This window comes from Harpegnathos saltator, unplaced genomic scaffold (genome assembly GCF_003227715.2).
Source record: "Harpegnathos saltator strain DR-91 unplaced genomic scaffold, Hsal_v8.6 scaffold47, whole genome shotgun sequence".
Lineage (NCBI taxonomy): Eukaryota > Metazoa > Arthropoda > Insecta > Hymenoptera > Formicidae > Harpegnathos > Harpegnathos saltator.
Window position 1 is genome coordinate 756,851 of NW_020230283.1, and position 21,897 is coordinate 778,747.

General features: G+C 50.8%; 1 protein-coding gene across 6 annotated transcripts in view; it reads left to right on the forward strand.

Annotated features, from left to right (window-relative positions):
• Positions 1 to 21,897, forward strand: part of LOC105181075 (netrin receptor UNC5C) — a 72,027-nt gene that overhangs the window by 48,450 nt on the left and 1,680 nt on the right. For 2 of the 6 annotated variants that reach the window (XM_025302166.1, XM_025302167.1), the window contains exons 3-11: positions 4,187 to 4,600; positions 5,345 to 5,626; positions 6,447 to 6,614; positions 7,566 to 7,598; positions 8,096 to 8,260; positions 10,396 to 10,437; positions 14,308 to 14,445; positions 15,365 to 15,862; positions 17,905 to 18,904. In XM_025302166.1, coding sequence (XP_025157951.1) covers positions 4,187 to 4,600; positions 5,345 to 5,626; positions 6,447 to 6,614; positions 7,566 to 7,598; positions 8,096 to 8,260; positions 10,396 to 10,437; positions 14,308 to 14,445; positions 15,365 to 15,862; positions 17,905 to 18,904 — 2,740 coding nt within the window. The remainder of the gene's footprint in view (positions 1 to 4,186; positions 4,601 to 5,344; positions 5,627 to 6,446; positions 6,615 to 7,565; positions 7,599 to 8,095; positions 8,261 to 10,395; positions 10,438 to 14,307; positions 14,446 to 15,364; positions 15,863 to 17,904; positions 18,905 to 21,897) is intronic. The other 4 variants (XM_025302168.1, XM_025302170.1, XM_025302169.1 and 1 more) reach the window with 4 other exon arrangements.

Sequence of the window (21,897 nt, forward strand, 5' to 3'; positions counted from 1 at the left end):
GTCAAAGCTGCAGAATCTGGAGATGTCGGATGAGAAATATCAGGCAACCAGGAAACTTCGTGCCGTTTCTGCCGAAACTGCACACGCACACACCATCAGTTAAAAGCGTGCTTATTTAACAGAGAATTTAGCGGCGTAAAACACTTACGGAAATTTATTACTCATCTCTGTTCATGAAAATGGCCCAAACTCTCTCTCTCTCTCTCTCTCTCGATTACTTAACAGACGGGAAATTCCAACTCCGGCAAACTCCGCGGAGACATTCTCTCGCAGCCAGCAGGTTCGACGATACGTTCGACGGCGACGCTGAAAAGCTACAATTCACGTCGCGAACGCTATAAATTCCCCGCACCGGCACTGAATGCCGGTCGGGACGCGATTCGATGGACGAACGTTGCGTCGTCCGTCGCCGGCGGCGCGGGAGGAGGCGGCGTTTGTTTCGCGCACGAGCCCGACGCCGCGTCGGCCGCGCGTCCGTGCGTTTTGCGCGCCTGGTCGCTAAAGGGCAGGGACGGCAAAGGGGCGGCGGAAGAAGGAGAGAGAAAAAAAAGAGCGATCGATCGCAAGACAGCGCTCACGCTCGTTCGTCCGGGCTGATCCCGCGATATATATCGCGCGCTTATCCCGCGTCGACGCCGCGTCGCGTCGCAATTCAATGACTGCGACACGGAGGGCGCGCTCGCGGCTCAGCGCTCAAAACACAGTCGCATGGCTTTTCCATCCCGGTATTTATGCCTCGCAACGGCGCGCGCCCGCGCGATATCGGATTTTATGTTGACAAATTGAGCGCCGTATAAAAAATGGAGCGCAGACAGTTTACTACTGACACGCTGCACTTTTTTTCAAGCCCCCGAGGGGCAGAGGGGCGGCCGGAGAGGGGACGAGTGGGAGCGGGAGGCAGAGAGAGAGAGAGAGAGTGCGACGCGACACCAGGGTGGCGTTTGCGCTCGCTCGCGTTTATCGCGATGGAAATTGTGGCCCCCGGCCAAATGTCGCACGGGGATAAAGGTCTAACCACTCGTTGGCGGAAAATACATCGGACTTGTGCACCGGTGCGCCGCGTAAATCCGAAAATTCATTACTGCAGTGCGCGCCGCGATTGTTCGTAGCCGGCGCGCGAAGTCGCGCGGAGCGTCAGCATTAATGGCCGGCCGCGAGGATTTACAGGCGGAGGAGGGACGCGCGGCCCATTGTTGACGGGCGAGTATAAAATTTTCGCGAGCCCGCGATATAGCGAGAGACTCGGCCGAACGATCGTCGTCGAATTAATAACCGGATCGCGTGAATTACAGCTCGCGGCGCCGCGGCGCGCGCATTTCCCCTGCCTTTTCCTGTCATTACCCGCCGAATCCTTGCGCGCCCAACCTAACCTGACCAAACCTGACCTGACCTAACATAACCCTAGCCTGACCTAACCAAACCACGCGCGCGATTTAGACGGGTGTAAGCCGCGAAGGACGAATCACGCAGGTGTGCAGGAGGACTGCTCGCCAAACGTAAGGTTACTTGAAGGACAATAGAAGAAATCCTGTTGCTTCTTCAGTCACACCTAGTTTCCAATCCCGGGATCCTGGATCCCGGCCAAATTTTTGGTCCCGGAAATACTCAGGATTCAACATCACAAATCCCGGGATTTCGGGATTTCAAAATTTAATGCTTAGTGTCTATATAATACTTACGTTTTACAAGAATTTTAATTTGATAATTATTATTTATTGCTGATGTTTTAGAGGATTTGCTGGAGAGTAGTGTGTATTTATATTTTAAATTTAATTCCATGTATTACTTTTATCTGTTTTAAATATTAAGGGAGTTTTCTATTTTTAATTTCGCGGATAAACTGGCGCAACACAGACTCGAATCCGGGATCCTCGATCAGATATTTTTTAACAAAATTTATGTTTTATTATTTTTAAGGTCGCTTTTTCAAATGTGAAGAAGAAGAAATAATTATTTTTATTTTTATTACAAAAACTTTTATATTTAATTGTAACGGTTTTTGTGCAATCATTAATGTAAGTTGCTTTCATTTTTATTGAAATTTTATTTTTTGTTTGTCTTAATGTTCATAAAAGTCTATGAACGTTCTATAAATGAAATAATTCTATTATTTGTAAATATCCCTTGTTTCTTTCTTTACATATATATAATCCCGGGATCCTGGGATGGAATCCAAAAAATCCCGAAATCCCAGGATCCTAAATTGTATCCGGGATTGGAAACTCTAGTCACACTTCAACTCTCTCTCTCTCTCTCTCCCTCCTCACACCTAACTCCATCGCACAAAATTCAAAAATGTCACGGACATTGTCGTGGAAGAGTCGTCGCGGGCTGTACGTGACGCACTCCTTCCTAATCTTCCAGACATGGAAGATGCCCTTCCGTGCCCTTTCCTATCATTACCTTCTGAATCCTCGCGCATCTATCCTAACCAAACACCGGAACTCCAGAGTTTCCCTATTGTCACGAAAAGCGTATCAAATTTCTCACTCTATTTGCCTTCGGTCCACAACGGTGCATCCTCGTGAAACTCGTCCCTGAGAAATCCTGTGTTACAGTCCTACGCAGTTAAAAATATTTCGTACTTTTGTGAAAATTATTTGTGTGTAGAAGGTTTCGTGTTAAATTCTTTACACAGTCGTGTGTTAATTTAACATATCGTTGTTGCGTTACCTAGACTTTCTTGTGTTAAATTAAGATTATCTATTTTCAAGTGTTAAATGCGACATTTCCAAGTATTAAAATAACACAACTTATATGTAAATGCTTGAATTCTTGCTGTGACATATTTTATATGTTGAAGTCAACACCTGAAATGTGTTACTTTCCTCATTATAATAATTATCATGTGTTAAATGTATAACGTTAACATTTCTGCTATGCGAATATTGGATCTCTAACACATAGATCATGCCAATCCAACATTTTCATTTCATCAGATCATAGATCATTACTTTTCCCAAATGTTGAAGTAACATTCATTGTGTGTAAATTTAACACAAACTGTGATTCTTGACGGCATGCAAGTGTTAAATTTTTGCGTTAATTTTTTACTACATATTACGTGTGTTATTTTTTAACATATTTGCTGTATGTATGTTAAATTAACACATAAATGAGAGGTGGATGATTTGAGACGCGTGAAATATGTTAAATTTAACACATCATTTCTTACAGCGTAGGTTACACAGTCGCGTAACCATTTTTGGCGATAAATTTAGGATTCTGATGCAATTTTTACGAATCATATCTTCCCTCCCGAACTGGTAGAAAATCGCGAAGCAGTTCGATTCCCGACACGCTCGTCCAGGTCTGGACTCTCTCTCTCTCTCTCTCTCTCTCTCGCGGTCCTAGCTGTCGGGCAATTTTGAGCATCCAGCGAGCATCTATGAAGCGACTCTTCAGGCAACTTTCCTATTACGTTTGCGAATCCCGAGGAGTCAGTCCGTCCGTCGCGTTTCCTCGGCCGATTGGCGGGCGACGTGACGGCGACGATGTGGCCGACATTGGCCACATCGAGAGCTTCGTCGTTGACTCCTCGTCGTAGTCCTCTCGCTAGGAGGAATGTTTTCGGAATCGCCGGCGTCGCTTACGAGTCGCTTCGAGCCAGCGACCTTTTGTCTGATGACTATTTCGTAGCGACTTTGTTTCTTTCCGTTACAAGTCCTAAGAGTAACGGTGAGATGCGATTACATTTCTCCGCTAACGAGTGCTAACGAGTATAACCGTTAATTTTATCGTTGCTTCGCACGCGTGGAACACGCCTGCGTGCAACGAGCAGCGAATCCTAGCAATCACCCACCCGTCTACCTTTCGTCCAATATTCAATAATAACAAAGCATTCAATTGCGCACATTGACTCTGTTAGTCTCTAAAATAAAAATAATATACGGGGGTAAGATTTCACCCACGACCGCGCATTAACGCGATTTTCTCGGGTGATAGCTTCTACGGGTTGAGGGTCAACAACGGGGAGAGACGAGTTACTCCTGAGAAGTAACTTTCCCAACTTTGTTCCCGTGCGAAAACCGACGCCGTTCGCTTCTTAACGATCTCCGCTCCGTTCGCGGATAATTACAACGGCGCCGATAACGAGCGGCGGACTAGCTTTCAGCAGCTCGGCGGCGGTTTCGCGGCAGCGAGTCGTTGAAAAGTCGCGCAATCTCTCTCTCTCTCTCTGTGTCAGAAGGCGAAGACGCCGCGGAGGAGGACGACTCGTACCTTCTGGAGGAGGACGACGTGCCCTCGGCCACGATAGCCAGCGACACCGAGCTGATCTCCGAGGGCGGCGGTCACCTGCCGGTCTTCCTCACCGAGCCCGTCAACTCCTTCGTCGTGAAGAACAAGCCCGCCACTCTGCGCTGCAAAGCCGCCCACGCGCTGCAGATCTACTTCCGCTGCAACAACGTGCGGGCGGAGGACTCGCAGCAGCAGGACTTTGTCGACCCGCACACGGGCACGCGGATCGTCGATTGCGAGCTCAACGTCACGAGGGATCACATCGAGGAGTACTTCGGCAAGGATAAGTTCAAGTGCGAGTGCATCGCCTGGTCCGGCTCGGGTCAGATCAAGAGTCAGCCGGCGATCATCGACGTCGCCTGTGAGTAAGCCAACGATCGCGCGCGATCGTTTCTCTCTTTCTCTCTCTCTCTCTCTCTTCTTCCTTTCTCTGTTTCTTTCTTGTCTCGAGCCTTCCTGAAGATTCCCCCCAGCGAAGCTCGCCAACGAAGCCCGGCAAAAATCGTCGCGACAGCGACGGCGACGTTATCGCGGAGAAGTGGCCCGAGCCCTTTCGTCCTTTTTTTCACTTTCGAGTCCGGACGATTCTCTCGTCCTCTCTCCTCGCTCCCGGGACAGTTACGCTACGCGAATCAGAGAGGTTTGAAATGAACGAGCCAGCTAGCGCTAGCTCCCCGGGACAGGCGACTTTTCGTCTCTCACTTTGTCTTCGTCCCCTCGTAATTATCTTGATTCTCTCCTGCCAGCCGAGTCGTTATTTAATTCCGCTCCTTAATTGACGACAATGCGATGAGCGTCGAGTTTCCAGGAGAATCAATTTAAAGGGACCACCGCTCGGCCAATTTCGAAGTTACACAACTCGAGTGGCGGACGTAGAAAAAAGAAAAAAAATGCGCTCAAGCGGATGGAAAGACGCGTCGCGAGCGGAGGCGGGGGGGGGGGGGATTGAAGCGTGAAGCAAAATTCGACGCGTTTCGGGGATATTAAACGAGGCACTCGCGATATAACAGAAAGCCGATATATATGACGCGGCCGGTTTCGCTCGGATTACCAGCAGCGAGGAGGCCGCCTTTTTTAATCCGGACGTGAAATTCGTCTCTTTCAGACCTGAAGAAGCAGTTCGAATCGCCGCCGTACTCCGTGTCCGTCGAGGCGGGCCAGAGCACCGAACTGAGATGTCTGCCTCCACTGGGAGTGCCGCCGCCGCGGGTTTACTGGCTGAGAAATAACATCCCGGTGGACACCGAGTCGGACACACTTCTGGTGTCCAGCGAGGGTCACCTTCTCGTTGGTCAAGCCAAACTTAGCCATCAGGCCAACTACACGTGCGTCGCCGAAAATATCGCGGCGAAACGGCAGAGCGAGCCGGTCGGCCTGACAGTTTACGGTAAGTTCACGGCCGCGACTTTGACACGCAACATCGTCGCCATTCTTTCTCGCCTTCATTGCCTGAAAATGAAGCTTTTTCTCAACTTGTAATCATGTTTAAAAGAAACGAATAAAATAAAATGTAACTGTGTAGGGGGCGAGAATTCTACCACATGTCTGCTGTATACTGTGTAAAAGTGTTCAAGTGTTATTCAGTTGAATAGTTTTCGCGTAATCGTGTCGACAGTTTAAGAAAATGGTGTTTCCAGATAAAACGCGTTTAAAGTTTCGTGTGTACTTTCCATATAGATAGTAACACATTTATTTTATACTTGGAGCGCTAACGTGATACACTGTGAAAATCAAGTCAAGTCCATTGATCCTACCGTTTCTGTGAAAAAAAGATTCGCGAAAATATCCGTGAAAACAGCCTGCTCCGCATGTAATTCCCCCCTCAAGGTGATTATTCGGGACAAGGCCTCTTTCGAGTTTTCATATTTTCCGCGCTTTTCATGATCCTACTTGTGACTCTAATCGAGATAATCAATCGAGGAGGTGGTCATCTTTTTAATCTATTCGGCTGCGGCGGCGGGAAGATTCCCGTAGCGGAAATCCGACATCTCGGTCGCATTCGAACGCAACCGAACGAGACGCTCGGACGGTCGCGTTTAACAGAGATATCGCTCGCTATTCCATGAGCTTCGTCCACTTCCTCTTCCTCGCAGTCGCACGAACCGACATTTCTCGACCGTGCGATAGTTTCGGCCGCTCGACTCTAATTACCCGCACGACGACTACTCGCCCGGTCTCAAAGACGCTTTGCACCGTTTGCTCGACAGTGAACGGCGGCTGGTCGTCGTGGTCGTCCTGGTCGGAATGCCATCCGCGATGCTCGAAAGCCGGCCAGAAGCGGACGAGGACGTGCACGAATCCGGCGCCCATGAACGGCGGCCAGAATTGCCTCGGCCCGGCGCAGCAAAAGATGGACTGCAACATAGGCTGCCCCGGTGAGTCCCTTGAATTCATTATCCGCGCGGTACTCGCGACGAAGAAAACCTCCTCTCTCCCCCTCTCTCTCTCTCTCTCTCTCTCTCTCTTTCTCTCTCTCTCCACCAAGGTATCCTCCAGCCGGCCGGCCGGCTCGAGTACGCCTCTTTGTTGCGCTCCAACCTGTTACTCGCGACGTCGCCCGAGGAGTATTTAACGTGCAAGCGCGAGCGGATGGAAGGTGTCTCTTCCTCTTCTTGCGGCGGTCCGCGTCGCGCAAACGACAGACGAGTAGGTTTTGCCCGACACGGGCGGTGGAGACGAGATATTACCGATGCGACCGACCAGAGAAGAGACTCTCCTCGCTTGATTTACGATCCGATCTCTCCCCCCCCCCCTCCCTCTGCCCCTCGCCGCGACGTGTCCGCTCGGTGGCTCTCGTCGCGCGCGCGCGCGGCGCGCGCCTCGTGATCTCCTCGTCTCGAGAGTCTTTGAAATCGTATTCACCTTTCGCAAGGTCCGCGCGCGGCGACGTCTTAAAGGCACCTGTGGCTATCCTCGCGAAAGGATACGCGGGCCGCATGCAAACGACGCGGCCGGGAGAGGGAGGGAAGGAGGGAGAGCCCGGGGATAATGGCCGGGGGCGAGTCGGCGACCGCTTTATGCACCGGGCGTATGGTAGCAGCGAGACGTTGATCGATCTCGAATCCGTCGGCCGCGTTTTTTCCACGCGAGGGACGCGCTCGCGCTCTCCCGCGTCGTCGTCGTCGTCGTCGTCGTCGTCGCGAGAACCCGGCGGCGCTTCTTCTTCTTCTTCTTCCACCTCTTCTACTACTTTTTCTTCTCCTTCTTCTTCTTCTTCTTCTTCTTCTTCTTCTTCTTCTTCTTCTTCTTCTTGTTGGTCAATGCACCCTCTCTCACCACTTGTGCGCTCTTTTTTTCCCCCCCTCTTGACGCACGCTCTGGAGCAGCCGGCGCTCTGGAGGAATTCACTAACACCCTGGGTAAGTCCTCCACGTGTCTGCATGAATCAACGGCCCGCGGAAGGCAGTCCGCGCAACGCGCGCTGTTTATATCCGGTGGCGCTTGAGTGCCAATAAAGCACGGCCGAAGGCTCGAAGGGAGCGCGAGAGGGAGAGCGGGTTAGTCATCGTCCTCTTGTTCTCGCTCCTCCTCCTGCGCTCCCTCGCCGGCCGGCGACGCGGAGAAAAGCGCGTCGATGCGAGTGAATTGTTGCGAGAGGGCGAGTAAACGTCGCCGTCCGCGTCGGCGTGGCGACAAACGCAGCCCCGAATTCGCCAGGTACGATCCTCGCAACGAGACCGCGGGGATTCGCGCGAGTTATGAGCCCGTCGAACTTTCTTCAGCATAGCGCGTCGTCGTCGTCGTCGTCGTCGTTAACGTGAACTCCGCGGCGGCGGCGGCGGCGGCGACACGAGACGGCTCGGTCTTTTATTCTAGCATTTTGTTCTTGTTTCTTTCGGCCGCTCTTCGCCGCCAGTCGTCGACGGCGGATGGTCCAGATGGTCGGCGTGGTCGGTGTGCGGCAGCGACTGCACGCACACAAGGAGGAGATCCTGCGACGAGCCGCCGCCCAGCCACGGCGGCCGACCTTGCCAGGGCAGGGACATCAACGTGGCCAATTGCACCGGCGGCATGTGCAACGGTAAGTCACCGTTCCGGCATTCCGACTTTTCCCGCGGCACTTGATTGCTCTTCTCGCTCGGAGTCCTCCCGCGTGGTGCCGTTAAGTCAGCCTCGAGCCACGTCGAGATGCGCGCGCTCCCGGGGAAGCTCCCCGGGATCTTCCGCTGGCTTCCGGAGGCTCGCCCTCGCGCTCGTCGTGCGAGACGTAAAACGGAGCATTACTGCTCGCGCTCGCTCGAGCCGCGCGAATTCAATAACGACCGTATCTCGTCGACGGTGAAACACGACGCTTTCTAATTTCATAAAATACCACGAAGGCCGACCCCGAGCTCGGAATATTACCGGGAACATTCGGACGGAATTATCCGCGCTGGAGGGAAATGGTTAACCTCGGCAGAGGGCGTAGTTACTTTCGGCGGTGTATAACTAATCGTCTGGTTCCGACGAGTATCGTTGCAGAGTGCGCGGAGGAAGTATCTCGGGGAACGTTACGCCGGAATTTCCTTTCTTTCGGCAATATTTCTGCAAGACTGGACTAAACAGAGATATTACGTGTGCACGAGAGATTTAGTCTTTTTTTTTTTTTCAACATTCTGGTGTTGTTGTTTAAAATTGAAATGTTTTCCCGCCGTTTTGTATCTTCTTCAGGTTGGTGTTGTGAATGTTCTAAAAGGACATTCATTATGATTCATCGGTGCGCGTAATCCTAAAAGTAACAGTTGATACAATGAACGATGAAAGATAGACTTATATTACATGCTAATATTTTCCCACCGTTTTGTGTGTTTTTTTTTCTTCAGGTTGGTGTTGAACTTTCTAAAACGCCACTCGTTATGATTCATCGATGCACATAACCTTGAAAATAACAAATGCTACAACGAGCGACAAAAGACTTTATATTCGACATACTCGATCTGAATTCCAATGAGGAAAAAATGTTGCTACGAGGCGTGTGAATTCACTTGCTCCGTTCTCAAGGAAAATATTATGTCCCGCAAAACGCGCAAATATTGGCTTTGTCGCTTTAAAGATGGCGATCTCGACGTGACCGATCGCCTGCGCTCTGGAATGCGCCACGAAAGTTTGAGAGAGCGACAATTGGGAAGCATTGTCGAATAAAAACCCGTTCCAAATAAAACTTGCAAAGCAGCTGGGAGTTGACCGAGCAACACTTTCAAGGCGACTGCATGAAATGGGAAAAATTTAGAAACTTGGAAAATGGCTGCCGCATAAATCGTCGCAAAACTGCGTTATCCGCCGGTTGAGTACCGGGGTGCGTTCCATTGCTTTCCAAGCGCGAAAAAAATCTTTTTGTCTTAAATTGTTATTGCCGATCAAGAGTGGATTATACGTAATAATCCTAAACGCAGATATTCGTGGGTGGCCTTCTACGTACGTCAGTGGCAAGACCAAGTATTCGCGGTGAAAAGGTCCTTTTGATGGGATACGAAAGGCACTATGTGGCACCAATAAATCATAATGAATGGCGCTTTAGAAATACCAATACCTTATAAAAGCGCAAAACGGCGAGAAGATATTTCGATTTAAAATAATTAAATTAGAAGGCTGAAGAAAGACTAAAACTTTCGCATACGCCTAACAGTAAAAACAACGTTCAAGTAATCGCAACACTGCTGTATGGTAAAAAATGAAACGCGGAAAATATTGTCAAGCGAAATCACAGCAATTTCGCTCGTATTTCCTGCACGGTCCAGGATTACGGAAATTTTGCCGCGGGTTTCAGCGCAATATTCCCCCCGTGTTTGCGCGGAAAGTCACTAGAATCGTTGAAGTAAAAATCTTCTTGATTCAACATCATCCAAACTGGTGCATCGTTTTACCCGAGCAGAGCAGTCACGATAATATTGCTATCGAGTCTGCAAAATTATTGTCGCACTAACATCGATCGATCGAGGTTGCCAGGCACTCTTCTCTGCGAGCGCGCGTGTAATCCGCGCGCGAGGAAACGTTCGCGATGGCCAACGGAGAGCGCGCGCTCCGTTAAGAGACACGATGCGCGCAGGAGCAAGTGACTAAAAACGTTAACTAACGGACCCAGGCGGCACTTGAGCGAGGAGTAGTTTATCAGCGGAACGGCGCGCTGCTATCGAAATCCTTTAATTATCCAACTTACCGGCGCTTCTCCTTTTACAGTCGGCAACGCGAAGGTGGGCGGCGCTCATTTAACCGAAGAAGGTGAGTTGGCCGAGCAATAAAGCATTTTCCCCGCTCTTTTAATCCCACTCGATTCGTTTCCTTTTACGATTCTACCTCGACCCTCCTCTCTCCCGCCCGCCCCCCCTACCCCCGCCGCTCCCCGCTCGCGATCGGCCGTGCCGCGCTGCGGCAAAGAGAAAAGTTTTCTCGATTAGATAAGCCGCGATCTCTCGTGCGATGTACCGGACCTCCTCCGATTCGTTCCGGATTTGTAGACGCTCGCGAAAAATAAAACGACGAGCGGGAGAGAGGGAGAAAGAAAGAGGGAGCGAGAGAGAGAGAGAGAGCGAGAGAGTAGAAGGTGGTTCCCTCGTGGCAGGGCGCGACCGAGGCGCTCGACCGCGAAGCAAATGTCCTTAACTCGTCGCGCGACATTCTTGGATGGATTCTTCACGCCCGGTGCGCGCCATTTATATTCCCAGCGACGCGGCGCTACGGCCGGGCCGATCTGATACCATTCAAATCAGATGTTTTATGCGGCTCGAGGAAGGCTGCAAAATAGAGAGCGCGATTCCAGGCGCGGTGGACATTAGCATTATTCATTAATCCGGTATAATAACGCGACGCGAGGCGCCCCGGCCGCGCTGTGCATCATCGCTTCGATCTGATCGCGCCCGCTTACGCCGAAAATAAAATTCCCGCGGATGCGCAGGAGAGAGACAGAGAGAGAGAGGGAGAGAGAGAGAGAGAGAGAGAGAGGGAGAGAGAGGAAGAGCGACGCGACCGCGATATCGCTCGTATTTGCGGACGCGTTTTTCCGCGCCGATAATGAACGCGCGGCGGCGGCCGTCGGCCCGCACCCTCTCCCCCGCCGCTGCGCTATTTACTTTTAATTACTCGACCGGTTAATTATTGACGCTCCGCGAAAACCCGAGCCGCGCGATCGGCGACCCCTCGTTGCGCGCGATCCAAACAATCGTAACAATGAGGCGGCTCGTAGCCAAGGGTGCTGGCCTGCTGCTCCGTGCGGATCCACCCGGCCCCCCGCCGCCCCCCCCTCCCCGCTCTCCACGCCCCCAGACTCTCGCCCGGCACCCTAAGGTAGTCAATTCTATCGACCGAAGCACATCAAAGTTGCACGCGATACGGCTGCACCCTCTCCTGCCCCCTTTGCGCCGTGGGGCGGAGACCGGCTTTAATATCGAAGAAAATTATGTAATCGGTAGCCGTTACGCCCCCGCCGCGCGCGCGCGGAAGGGGGAAATTGATCGCGCATGCAAATAAAGTGCCATTATCCCGTGGCGCAGACCCGCGAGCGTATACACGACTGAATCGCTCTCGCTCTCTCTCTCTCTCTCTCTCTCTCTCTCTCTCTCTCTCTCTCTCTCTCTCTCTCCCCCCCCCTCCGCCTTTCTCTCCTCGTGAGACGAAGGAGGTCGAAGGAGCTGGATGTCTCGAAACAGCCCCCTTGAATCCAGAAGTGAGTTCGATTTTCCTGAAAGCGACGATAAAATATAGATGGGAAGTACGTCGCGCGCGCGAGCCCCCCCCCCCTCTCTCTCTCTCTCTCTCTCTCTCTCTCTCTCTCTCTCTCTCTCTCTGACTTGCCGGATGAACGTGATGCGATTTACCGCCTTACACCGACAGGCGCCTCGCGCGAAAACTCCCGTCATCTCGGACGTACGGTGTAAATATTTAAGACACGATGCCTTCAATCGAGCTGGAACGTTTAAAGTGGACAGGCCGCGCGCTGATCGATACACGAGCGCGCATGATGCGACGAATAGGAATTAGCCCAGGTTACTTTGCCTCGATGACGGGGAAACAATTCCTCGCTATCGCGTCAGATAAGATCTTAAGGGAAATTTACCTCTTCGGGGACAATTTGTTGAAATCGGGGGAAAGTGATGTAAATATGACATCTCTCTCTCTCTCTCTCTCTCTCTCTCTCTCTCTCTCTCTCTCTCTCTCTCTCTCTCTCTCTCTCTCTCTCTCTCTCTCTCTTTCTCTGTCATACGACGAGATTTTTCTTTCTCCGGTGAAATTTTGCGGTGAATATTCACGGCATTGTATCTTTGTCGACGAATGTTTGAAGTGTAACAGAAGAATTGAACGTATTTAAACGTAAAATGAATGCGTGGCCCGATGAGTGGTCAAGTAATCTCATTGTGGAAATAAATTAATAAATTAACAATATATGCTAAAGAGATACACAATGTTGGGAGCTTTTTAGAACGCTTAGACACTTGGGGTTTTTATCGTTGCGTTTCTCTAATATATGCAAAGATCTTAATTTTTTCTTCATCTCCTGGAATAATTAAAATATCGTTTAGTGACGGATTTAGCTTCGTTTCGTCCGTCCACAATTTAATTCCGAGGAAATTAAAGAACAAGATCTAACGGACATCTGACATTGTTTATCAAACTCCAAGACGTCAACGAGTCCTGTTCGAATCCTCGCCGTCTCAGCGCAACTGTAGTTTTTAATACTAATCGAAATCTAGCCGGGGTAAAACTCCCGACAATACACAAAACTTAGAGAAGGGAAATTCATTGAGCCGATGATTAAGTGAATTATTAAGAAAAACGAATGCAATCGTCGCAAACAAGGACATTCCCGAGGACGTCCGCCGTGCGCGCGTCCTGAATATCCCCGAGGAGGTGAAGAAATGACGAGTTAACAGGTTCCCCCGACGACCGAATATCGCGAATATCACCGAACGCGCGCGGCTTTCCTCCCCCTTCTCTCCTCCTCCGAGGAGAGAGGCAAAGATGATAAATAGCTCGACAATACAATACATTGAGCCCGGGTTATGAAGCGTTATCAATGGCTTCGGGGAGAAGATAAATCCCCGACGGCTCCGGCGCGGCCGGAAAGCCACTTTTCAAGCTGTCTCCAGGAGGGGGGAGGGAGGGGGGGGGCGCGCGGGCAACGCCGTTTCCGATCTCTTCCGGGCGTCTTGCGCGGCTAACGACGCGGAACCGTCGCGTTTACGGAGTCCCTCCGCCGAATTCGTATGCATTTTCGTCGCCCGCGCGTATATTGACGCGCGGGGCACGTGTCGGGAACACGTTGGCGCGCCAACGCGAGGCACACATGATCCCGCGGAAGGGAGCCTCGACTGCACGAAGTCACGTAGCGGGGTTACGGCCTCGCGTATGGCTGTGACATTCTAAAATTGGAGGAGGAAGCTTAAGAGTGTCAGCGGCGAACGCGGCTTGAGGTATTTCTTCGACATTTTTACGAGCCCGACCGGGAGTCTCCTCCTTCTCCCTCTCCGCGCGCACCCCTCCCCCCTCCCCCTCTTCCCGCATCGATACGCCGCGCCGGATACGAGACCGCCGGAGGGCGGTTGCTCGAGGGTAGTTCGCCCCTGAGAAAAGTCCGCTCTCGCGAGGTTGCCGCGCGATCTTAAAGACGACCGGGAGGAATCCCGACGACGTGAAGCGGCTCGCCCGGAGGAGCGGGACGGGGCGAGCGGAGGGGGATCTTCAAACTTGCCCGCGACGAGCCGCTCGTAATATTTAGCGACCCGGGAGCGCTTAACGCTGCTGCGTTAACGACACTTTCCGAGCTGCTTTGTCGCGGCGGAGCAGGTCTCCCCTTTCTCTCCCTCCTTCCCTCCCCCCTCTCTCCCTCTCTCTCTCTCTCTCTCTCTCGCGCGTAAAAAGGGCAAGTAAAACTGATGACGTTAAGTATTCATGGGGAAACTGCCGCGCGGTCGGAGAGAGGACCTTCACGCTGGGGCGTAACGAAAATTGCCCGGCGCATTTTGTCAGCCGTTTACGCTAATAAACGGCCCGCTGCTTGCGACCAAACATGAAACGCGAAACGCGGAACGCGGAACGCTTTGGCCGGCCGAGATGTCACGTTTCCGCGTAGACGTAAGACGTCTGCGATTTTTGCAGAGAACCGCCAGATGGACGTGGCCCTGTACGTCGGCCTGACGGTCGCCTGTGTGGTGATCGTCAGCCTGGCGTTCTTCCTGGTGAAGCTGCTGCGGCGCAAAGGCCGCGACCACTCCTTGTACTCCATGGCTCGTAACGGTAAGCATTTCAGAGGTAAACGCGCGGTCGAGTCCGCTCGCGAAAGCGAGACGCTGTCGTTCCCCCGCCCCCCTCCCCTCTCCTCCGTCCTGCTCCCTATGATATCTCCCTATGATCCTCGGTGTCGCTAATGTTTTCGACCCTCGACATCGGGAAGCAACGCGTGCTCTCCGAATCGACCGGACGCGCGAGCGAGCTATTATTTCAGGGTCGACCAGAGCACACTCGCCGGAAATCGGAAACAGTAGCCGGCTTGAGTGACTAAACTAAACTTCAATCGCACGGCGACTGTTCAAAGTCACTCGCGTTGATTTTGAAGAGCGACTCGTTACCGATGTAACGTCGCTCGGAGAGCAAAGTTTTTCCAAGACCCTCCACCGCTCCATATTTTTACTCGCGCAAATATTACCGCACAGTCGTGTATTGCCACCTCTTGAGAAAAACAGAAAAGAAAGAAGAAGCGGCGTCGTTTCTGAAGAGAAGAAACTACGAACTAGAGGAACACGGAGGAAGTTTCTAATTTGTCGAAAAATTCACGTCACACACACACACACACCGCCCCCTCGTGAAATATCGGTTGACTAATGAGACGGTAAGGCACGCGTTCTCGAGACGCGTACGAATGCGAACGTCTTCCAGACAAATCCTCTCCCTGTAACGTCAACGAGTGCCGCGAGTCACGCGAGCTCTCACCTCGAGTTCTCCGACGATCGCGCGGAGCCCGATATCGTGATCGGGAAATAATCCCGCGGGACCTGTCACTCTCCGCCTGCGCCTGTCCAACTAACAAACACGCGAAACACGCTGCGACTCGCGGCCGACTGGCGGCCAAAGGAGAATCCGGAATAGTATCTCGGCGGCGTTTGTCCGCAGCGCGCAGAGATACCCACGAGCCGTGCCTCGGCCGTGTGCGTTTCAGAATTCCAGCCGGAGTTCTTCCCGGATCAGGACAAGAAGCTGAGCCTGCAGCCGGACGTGACGGCGACGAGTGTGCCGGCCTGCTACGAGTATCCTTTCGACCCGAAGCTGTCAATGTCGAGATCCCTCTCGGAACACCACTACGACGTGCCGCATTTGTCGATCGCGCCCCAGCCGTCCCCGATGTCGCCCACGCCCAGCACCTCGACCCAGGAGTCCTGCAGCGACAAGCAGATCCATTCCGACAGCGAGAACAGCGTCACTAGCTCCTACCCGTCCTCGGACTCCACGTACAACGTCGCCTCGGAGAGCGTGCGCCTGCCGAAGCTCGAGGCCGGGAACGTCGCGAGGGCGGCGGTCAACACGCGCGGCGCCCTGCTGGTCCTGCCGGACTCCGGGATCTCGATGTCGGTGCCGGAGGGGGCAGTTCCCAAGCCGCTCAGGGAGGAGCTGTATCTGGCGGTGCTCAACGAGGATCGTTACAGGCCGCGATTACCTGGTGAGTACGAATTATTCATCAGCCGCCGCCGCGCCGCGCGCTGCTCCGACGAGACTTTTACGAGCGCAGCTGAACGCTCGCGTGCTCGCCTGCGTGGGCTGTTATTTTTATATCGATGCCGTTCCCCGCGCGTGCCTCCGATGGCACCGCCGCCGCCGGGGGTGTGTTTCCGACGCGCGGAAGGATTCAGGACGACTCTTGCGGTCGCGGGGAATTCCGCTCTCGCTCTCACGGCCGCGCTTGTCGCGGCGACATTTTTCCTCCCGTCATCGGCAAATTTCGATGGTCAACCTTTTGTTGCACGTTTTTCTTTTTTTTTTCTTTCTTTTTTTTCTAATGGGTATAATTTTGTGAAACTTGGAGTCACTCGGGAGTTTTTAGGGTCGCCGAATACACGGTCCGGTGTGAAGAATGTGTTGCGATTCGAGATAGCGGATCCAATATGGCGGGCGAAATTTTTAAAATCAGCCGAATTCGGATTAAAATTTGTTATTTAAGGTGTTCGAGTTTAAGGTTTGCTAATTGTAAATTCGTTATCGAAAATTCGAAATGCCAGAGCTATGACACTATATATGATAAGGATACTATATATGATAAGGTTCGGTTGACACCGGTCAGGTTGTCCAGTTCTCAACTTGTTTCTATAATTTCTACAATTATGTTCGCCGTATGAGATCCGTCAGTTTGATTGTTGTATTCAATTTCACACCGGATTCGTATTCAGCGACTTCAAAGACTCTCGAGTAACAAGTTTCAAGCGAATTCGACTGATTTTGAAATTTCCGCCCGTCATATTGGACCCGCCATTTTGAATTTTGTATTTTTCACACCGGATTTGTGTATTCAGCGACGCCCGAAAACCCCCAGATAATGAAATTTTAAAGTGTACGTTATTGCTTAAATTTTTCGTATAAACAACGTTATTCTCTAAAAACGACAGTTTTGTTCAGTATATGCTTATTAACAACAAATTACTTGCTTGAAATGACACGAAAAGTTGGTGTATTTAGTTAGAGGAACATTTTAGTAGTCCGACAACACCAAATATGCTAAAGAAGTGTGCGAACAATTTAAATTATCGGAAGAACAAGCTTGGATGATAAGTGGCATTCTGGGGGAACCACTGTGCGGCGAAGGGTTAAGCTGTGTCTAGAGAGACCCGCCATCTTTCCTTTTCCTTCGTAAAACCGTCATCTCTACCTTTTAGAACTGGCCGTATCGCGTCGATACGGTGCCGGGTGTGTGAAATCGCGTGACTAGAATTTGACGCCGATTGGAGAACCGCGGCGAACGTTTCGCGACGATCGCTTTGATGCGATCGGCCAAAATTTGTCGCCGGCGAATCTCAAAGGCTCGTTGCGCTTTTCCTCTACGCCAGGGTGTTTCGCGCATCATTACTTACCCAACCTACCTTGCGGCGAAAATGCCGAGGGAAATGATCACTTGCGGCGACTTTTCAATTTTCAACTGCGGCTTATCTCGCCGCAGATGAAATCTCTGTTAAATTCACTGGAGATCGATCGGACAAGAGAGAATCTCGCCGCGACATTTCTCGCGAAAAAGGAACAGCGCCGTATCATGATCGAAGGAAAACAAGGTAAAAGTAAAACATTACAATTAAAAAACGCGCGAAATGCAATCGAGACTAGAGATACAATTCGTCGAGCACGAGGGGCGCGCTGTGGTGTGTTATCCGTGCACAGTCCCAGCGATATCGCAATTACGGGCTGTCATTATCGACAGATATTTCTTCGTCCGAGACGATAGCGCCGCCGGCGAGATGAAGCGGCGACGCGCGCGCGTCAAAGTGCTGAGTCGCGTTAAATAATACGCGCGGCGCGTTTAATGCGGCGGAGACAAGAAACGGCAAGAAGAAACCGCAGCGCGCAGCGATGATAACGCGATAACGCGCGTACAATAACGGCATTAAGTTCCGCACAAACCGCGAGATATCGCTTGCCTCCGCCGCCGCCGTCAATCTTCAGCGCCGACTGCCGCGGCAGCAATCTCGAATCTCTCGATCCCGTTTTTCACGCCCGCAGACGGGATAACCCAGTTATCGGCCGTGGTGACCTGCGGTCCGTCGTCCGCGACCTTCAACAAGCCTGTGATCCTGCAGTTCGAGCACTGCGCGATGCTGCACCCGGCGACCTGGGAGCTGAGCGTGTGGGCGTGCGACGGCGTTAACGTCGACGACACGTCGCCGTCGCTCGCGTCCAAGGACCACCAGTCGTCGTCGTCGTCGTCGTCGTCGTCGTCGTCGTCGTCGTCGTCGATCACGTGGAGCCGAGTGCTGACCCTCGGCAACGAGACCATCAACACGCCGTTGTTCACGCAGTTGGACCACGCGGAGGCTTTCATCGTGACCGAGCAGCTGCGCGGCTACGTGCTGGCCGGCCAGAGCAGCGAGAGCGCGATCGCCACGAAGCGATTGCGACTGGCGCTCTTCGCCAGCCAGGCCGGCCAGTGCTGCGTCCGGGTGTACGCCGTCGAAGACACCAAGGCCGCCATGAAAGCGATCGTCGACCGCGAGTCGCAGATCCGCGGCTATCTGCTGGACAAGCCGCGCACGCTGCTGTTCCAAGACAACGGCGAGTCGCTCTGCGTCAGCCTCGAGGAGGTCGGCAACGAGTGGCAGAGCAAGTCGCCCACGGAGCGCCAGGAAGTCTCGTTCCGGGACGCCTGGAACTGCCAAGAGAACGCCAAGCACGTGACCTTCGGCCTGGACACGGCCTTTGGCCCGACCACCACGAGGAGCTACAAGCTGCAGGTCTCGCAAGGCAACTCCGACACGAGACAAGTTTTCAGAATCGTTTACGACGGCGCGAAGCAGCTCATCTCCTCGGGTAGCGTCACGAGGCCGCTCAGGGAAGTCACCGTGGTCAGCAGCGGACATGCCAACAACGCCACCACCGACTCCACCACCCTGCGACCGTTCCGGTTTACGAGATCCTTGAGGAAGCAGCTCTGCCAGTGCCTGGACCCGCCGAACGCTCTCGGCAACGATTGGAGAATGTTGGCGCAGAGGCTGCAGGTCGACAGGTCAGTAACCCGCCAAAGCTCTCCCCCCCCCCTCCCCCCACCCACCTCGTTAACCGCACCTGATTCAGAACGGAGAGCTCCTCCCCGCTCGGCTACCACTCTACGCGTTTACGCGACTCGCAAAACACGCTCGCCGGAGCTGAGCCGAGCCGACTTGCGCGTCTTGCGTCTCACGGCCGGAACAATGTCTAATAACGAGGCGCTCGCGCAGTTTGATGACGTGAAATATCGCGTCGTTCTTCCGTGCAGCGCGAGCCGATGTGTCTCTGTCGCGGTCCTCACCGCGTGCTCACCTCGTGCGCTTTGTTTCTTGCCTCTCTTCGTTTCGAAGTTTACGCGTCGCAGACGGGACGTGTACATATATAGGGCTGATATATTGCTCAAACTTGAAGTAGAAACGGTCGGGATGAATGCGTTAGTAGGGTTCTTTCAACAGGATCCTCGCCGATTCGCCGAAAAGTCTCGCGCCTCGCGACACGCGTCCTTTTCGCGATACGCCTTCTTCACCTTTTGTGCAGATTGCTTCTTTCATAAGGGAGTGATCTCTCAACGTTTCCGCACTACGGAGAAGTGTCAACTCGACAAACGTACGACACATTCGAAAGAAAGTAATTTCAGGACAAGCGGCATCATCTACATTTTAGAGGATTTTATTCTTGTACAGGGTGTTGTATCTGAAAGTATATTACAAATTTGCAGGGCGTATTCTAGAGATCAAAATAAGAAAAGAAGTCCCTGTAAACATGAGTCCAAAAATGCTTTCCCTTCGAGTTATAACCCCCTAAAGTTGGCGGGGGGAGGGGAGGGGGAAGATCGTCGAAATTTTGCACAGCATAATAATTAATAATTAATAGTGATAATTAATAATGTCCTCGATAGTGACCTTTATTTTTATGCGGTTTTGACAATTTGGTCCAATTTTGAGGGGAAGTGTGAAGGGGGATGCTAATTTTCAAATGGCGATATTCGATACGACGAAAAATAAAAGAATATGGCCATTCGAAAATTAGCACCCCCTCCATACCTCTTCCTCAAAATAGGACTAAATTGTCAAAACCACTTAAAAATCAAGGTCACTATTAATTATTACGCTGTGCAAAATTTCGACGATATTTTCCCCCAACTTTAGGCTATAACTCGGAGAAAAGGTATTTCCCTCCGGCATTGGATTCATGTTTATAGGAACTTTTTCTCTTATTTTGACTCCTGGAATACGCTCTTAAAATTTGCAACATACTTTTAGATACACTCTGTATATGGCCTCAAGAGGATTCCTCTAAGATTAAGAGGAAAATATTATAAGCACATTATTCTTAAAGCTAGAAGATTACATGTTACACGCAAGTCTCATTGATTTTAATACAAATTTCCTCTTGCACAGATTATTTAATTTTTTTTAAGAGAATTATTATTTATTCTTACTGTACTTTATTCTTACTGATTATACTAGTTGATTTGAAAAAATAATTATAATGTATAGCAAAAGAAGTAATATATATAAATGTATTTCTGGCTCCTGTTCTACAATAAGTAGGCGCGAATGAAATAAAATCATCATAACAAATAAATTTCCAAGTCAGTTTTGTTATAAACTTCATAGCTACAAAAATGTTCATCATAATCAATCGTACGAAACATAATTAAAAGAAAGAATACATTATATTATTCTTCTTGCCTGGCGGTAGAGCATGACTGAACAAAAGAAGCCGACATTCAAATCAACATATTCCTCTTCATATGAGAGGAAAATTAATTGATATTAGAGGAAATCCTCTTGAAATAAGAGGAAAACGATTAGAATAATATCTAATAAATTTGGGATGAATCGTTCACTTTGATCATTTCTGATCGAAGGAGGAATTCTTCTTCTGTAAAAGGCTTCGCTTAGAATATGATATTATGGGAAAAATCACATTGCAAATATTAGAATACTTTTTTTTTTCTTTTGGGTACATGGACGTCACTTCAGGGTTGTGCACGACGGACCGAGCGCCACGATTCTTTCGGCAAAATTCGCTTCTTACTTTACTCGTCAATGTACAACAAACACAAAAGTTAGATTATCGAGGCGACCTCATTGCATGCATTGTAATTACATCAAATTATCGGACCGTTTTGCATGTAGAACGAGTTTTTTAATTTTCTCCGTCACTGGATTCAACCTGTCGAACGAAGAATGAGATCAAGGGGGTGAAATCTCCCGCCGCACAGTCGGGCCAGATGACATTCTTTGGTTCAAAATTCTCTAGAAATCTGAATTTCCAACCGATCATCGACACCAATGGATGAGGTTGATCCTGAATAAATTCCCAAAGAGATCTGTCTAGCCGAAATTTTGAAAAGATCATCGGTTCAGGGTTCATGGGTTTAGGGTTTGTCTTAAAAGTTTATCGTTTGAAGTACAGTGTCTTGGGTTCGACCGCAATAGGTTCGAGCCTACGGATACTAAATCCCCCAGAACTTATAATCACCTTTTAGGAAACTCAGAATTTCAAAGCTCATCATTTCAGCCCGCATTAAGAAAGGATTAAGGATCAAAATCCCTCGGTTTTGTGCTTAACCGGTCTGTTATATTTGATGTTTTTGTATTTTGGGCATATGAGTTCTGAGTTAATGGGTTTCTGCTTCAAGATCGATAAATCTCGAGGTGTCTGTTGATCGGTTTCATAGTTTCAATCCACTGAATACGCTATTAGATGGAAATAAGTGTCGAATAATGAGTATTTCACAAGTTTCTCGCGTTCAACGATAATTTCCTCTTTTTTCCTCTTTTGGGGGGCTAGTAATTCGAGAAAAAAAAATTTTTTTTTCAATTTTGCCAACACGGATCTCTTCGGAATGTATTCAGGATCAACCTCGTCCACTGATCGGTCGATGATCGGTCGGATATTCGGGTCTCTAGAGGATTTTCAACCAAAGAATGTCATCTGGCCCCACTGTGTGCCGCGCGCCGGGTCGACGCGATCTTCTGCTCCGTCGGACCCGATCGCGCC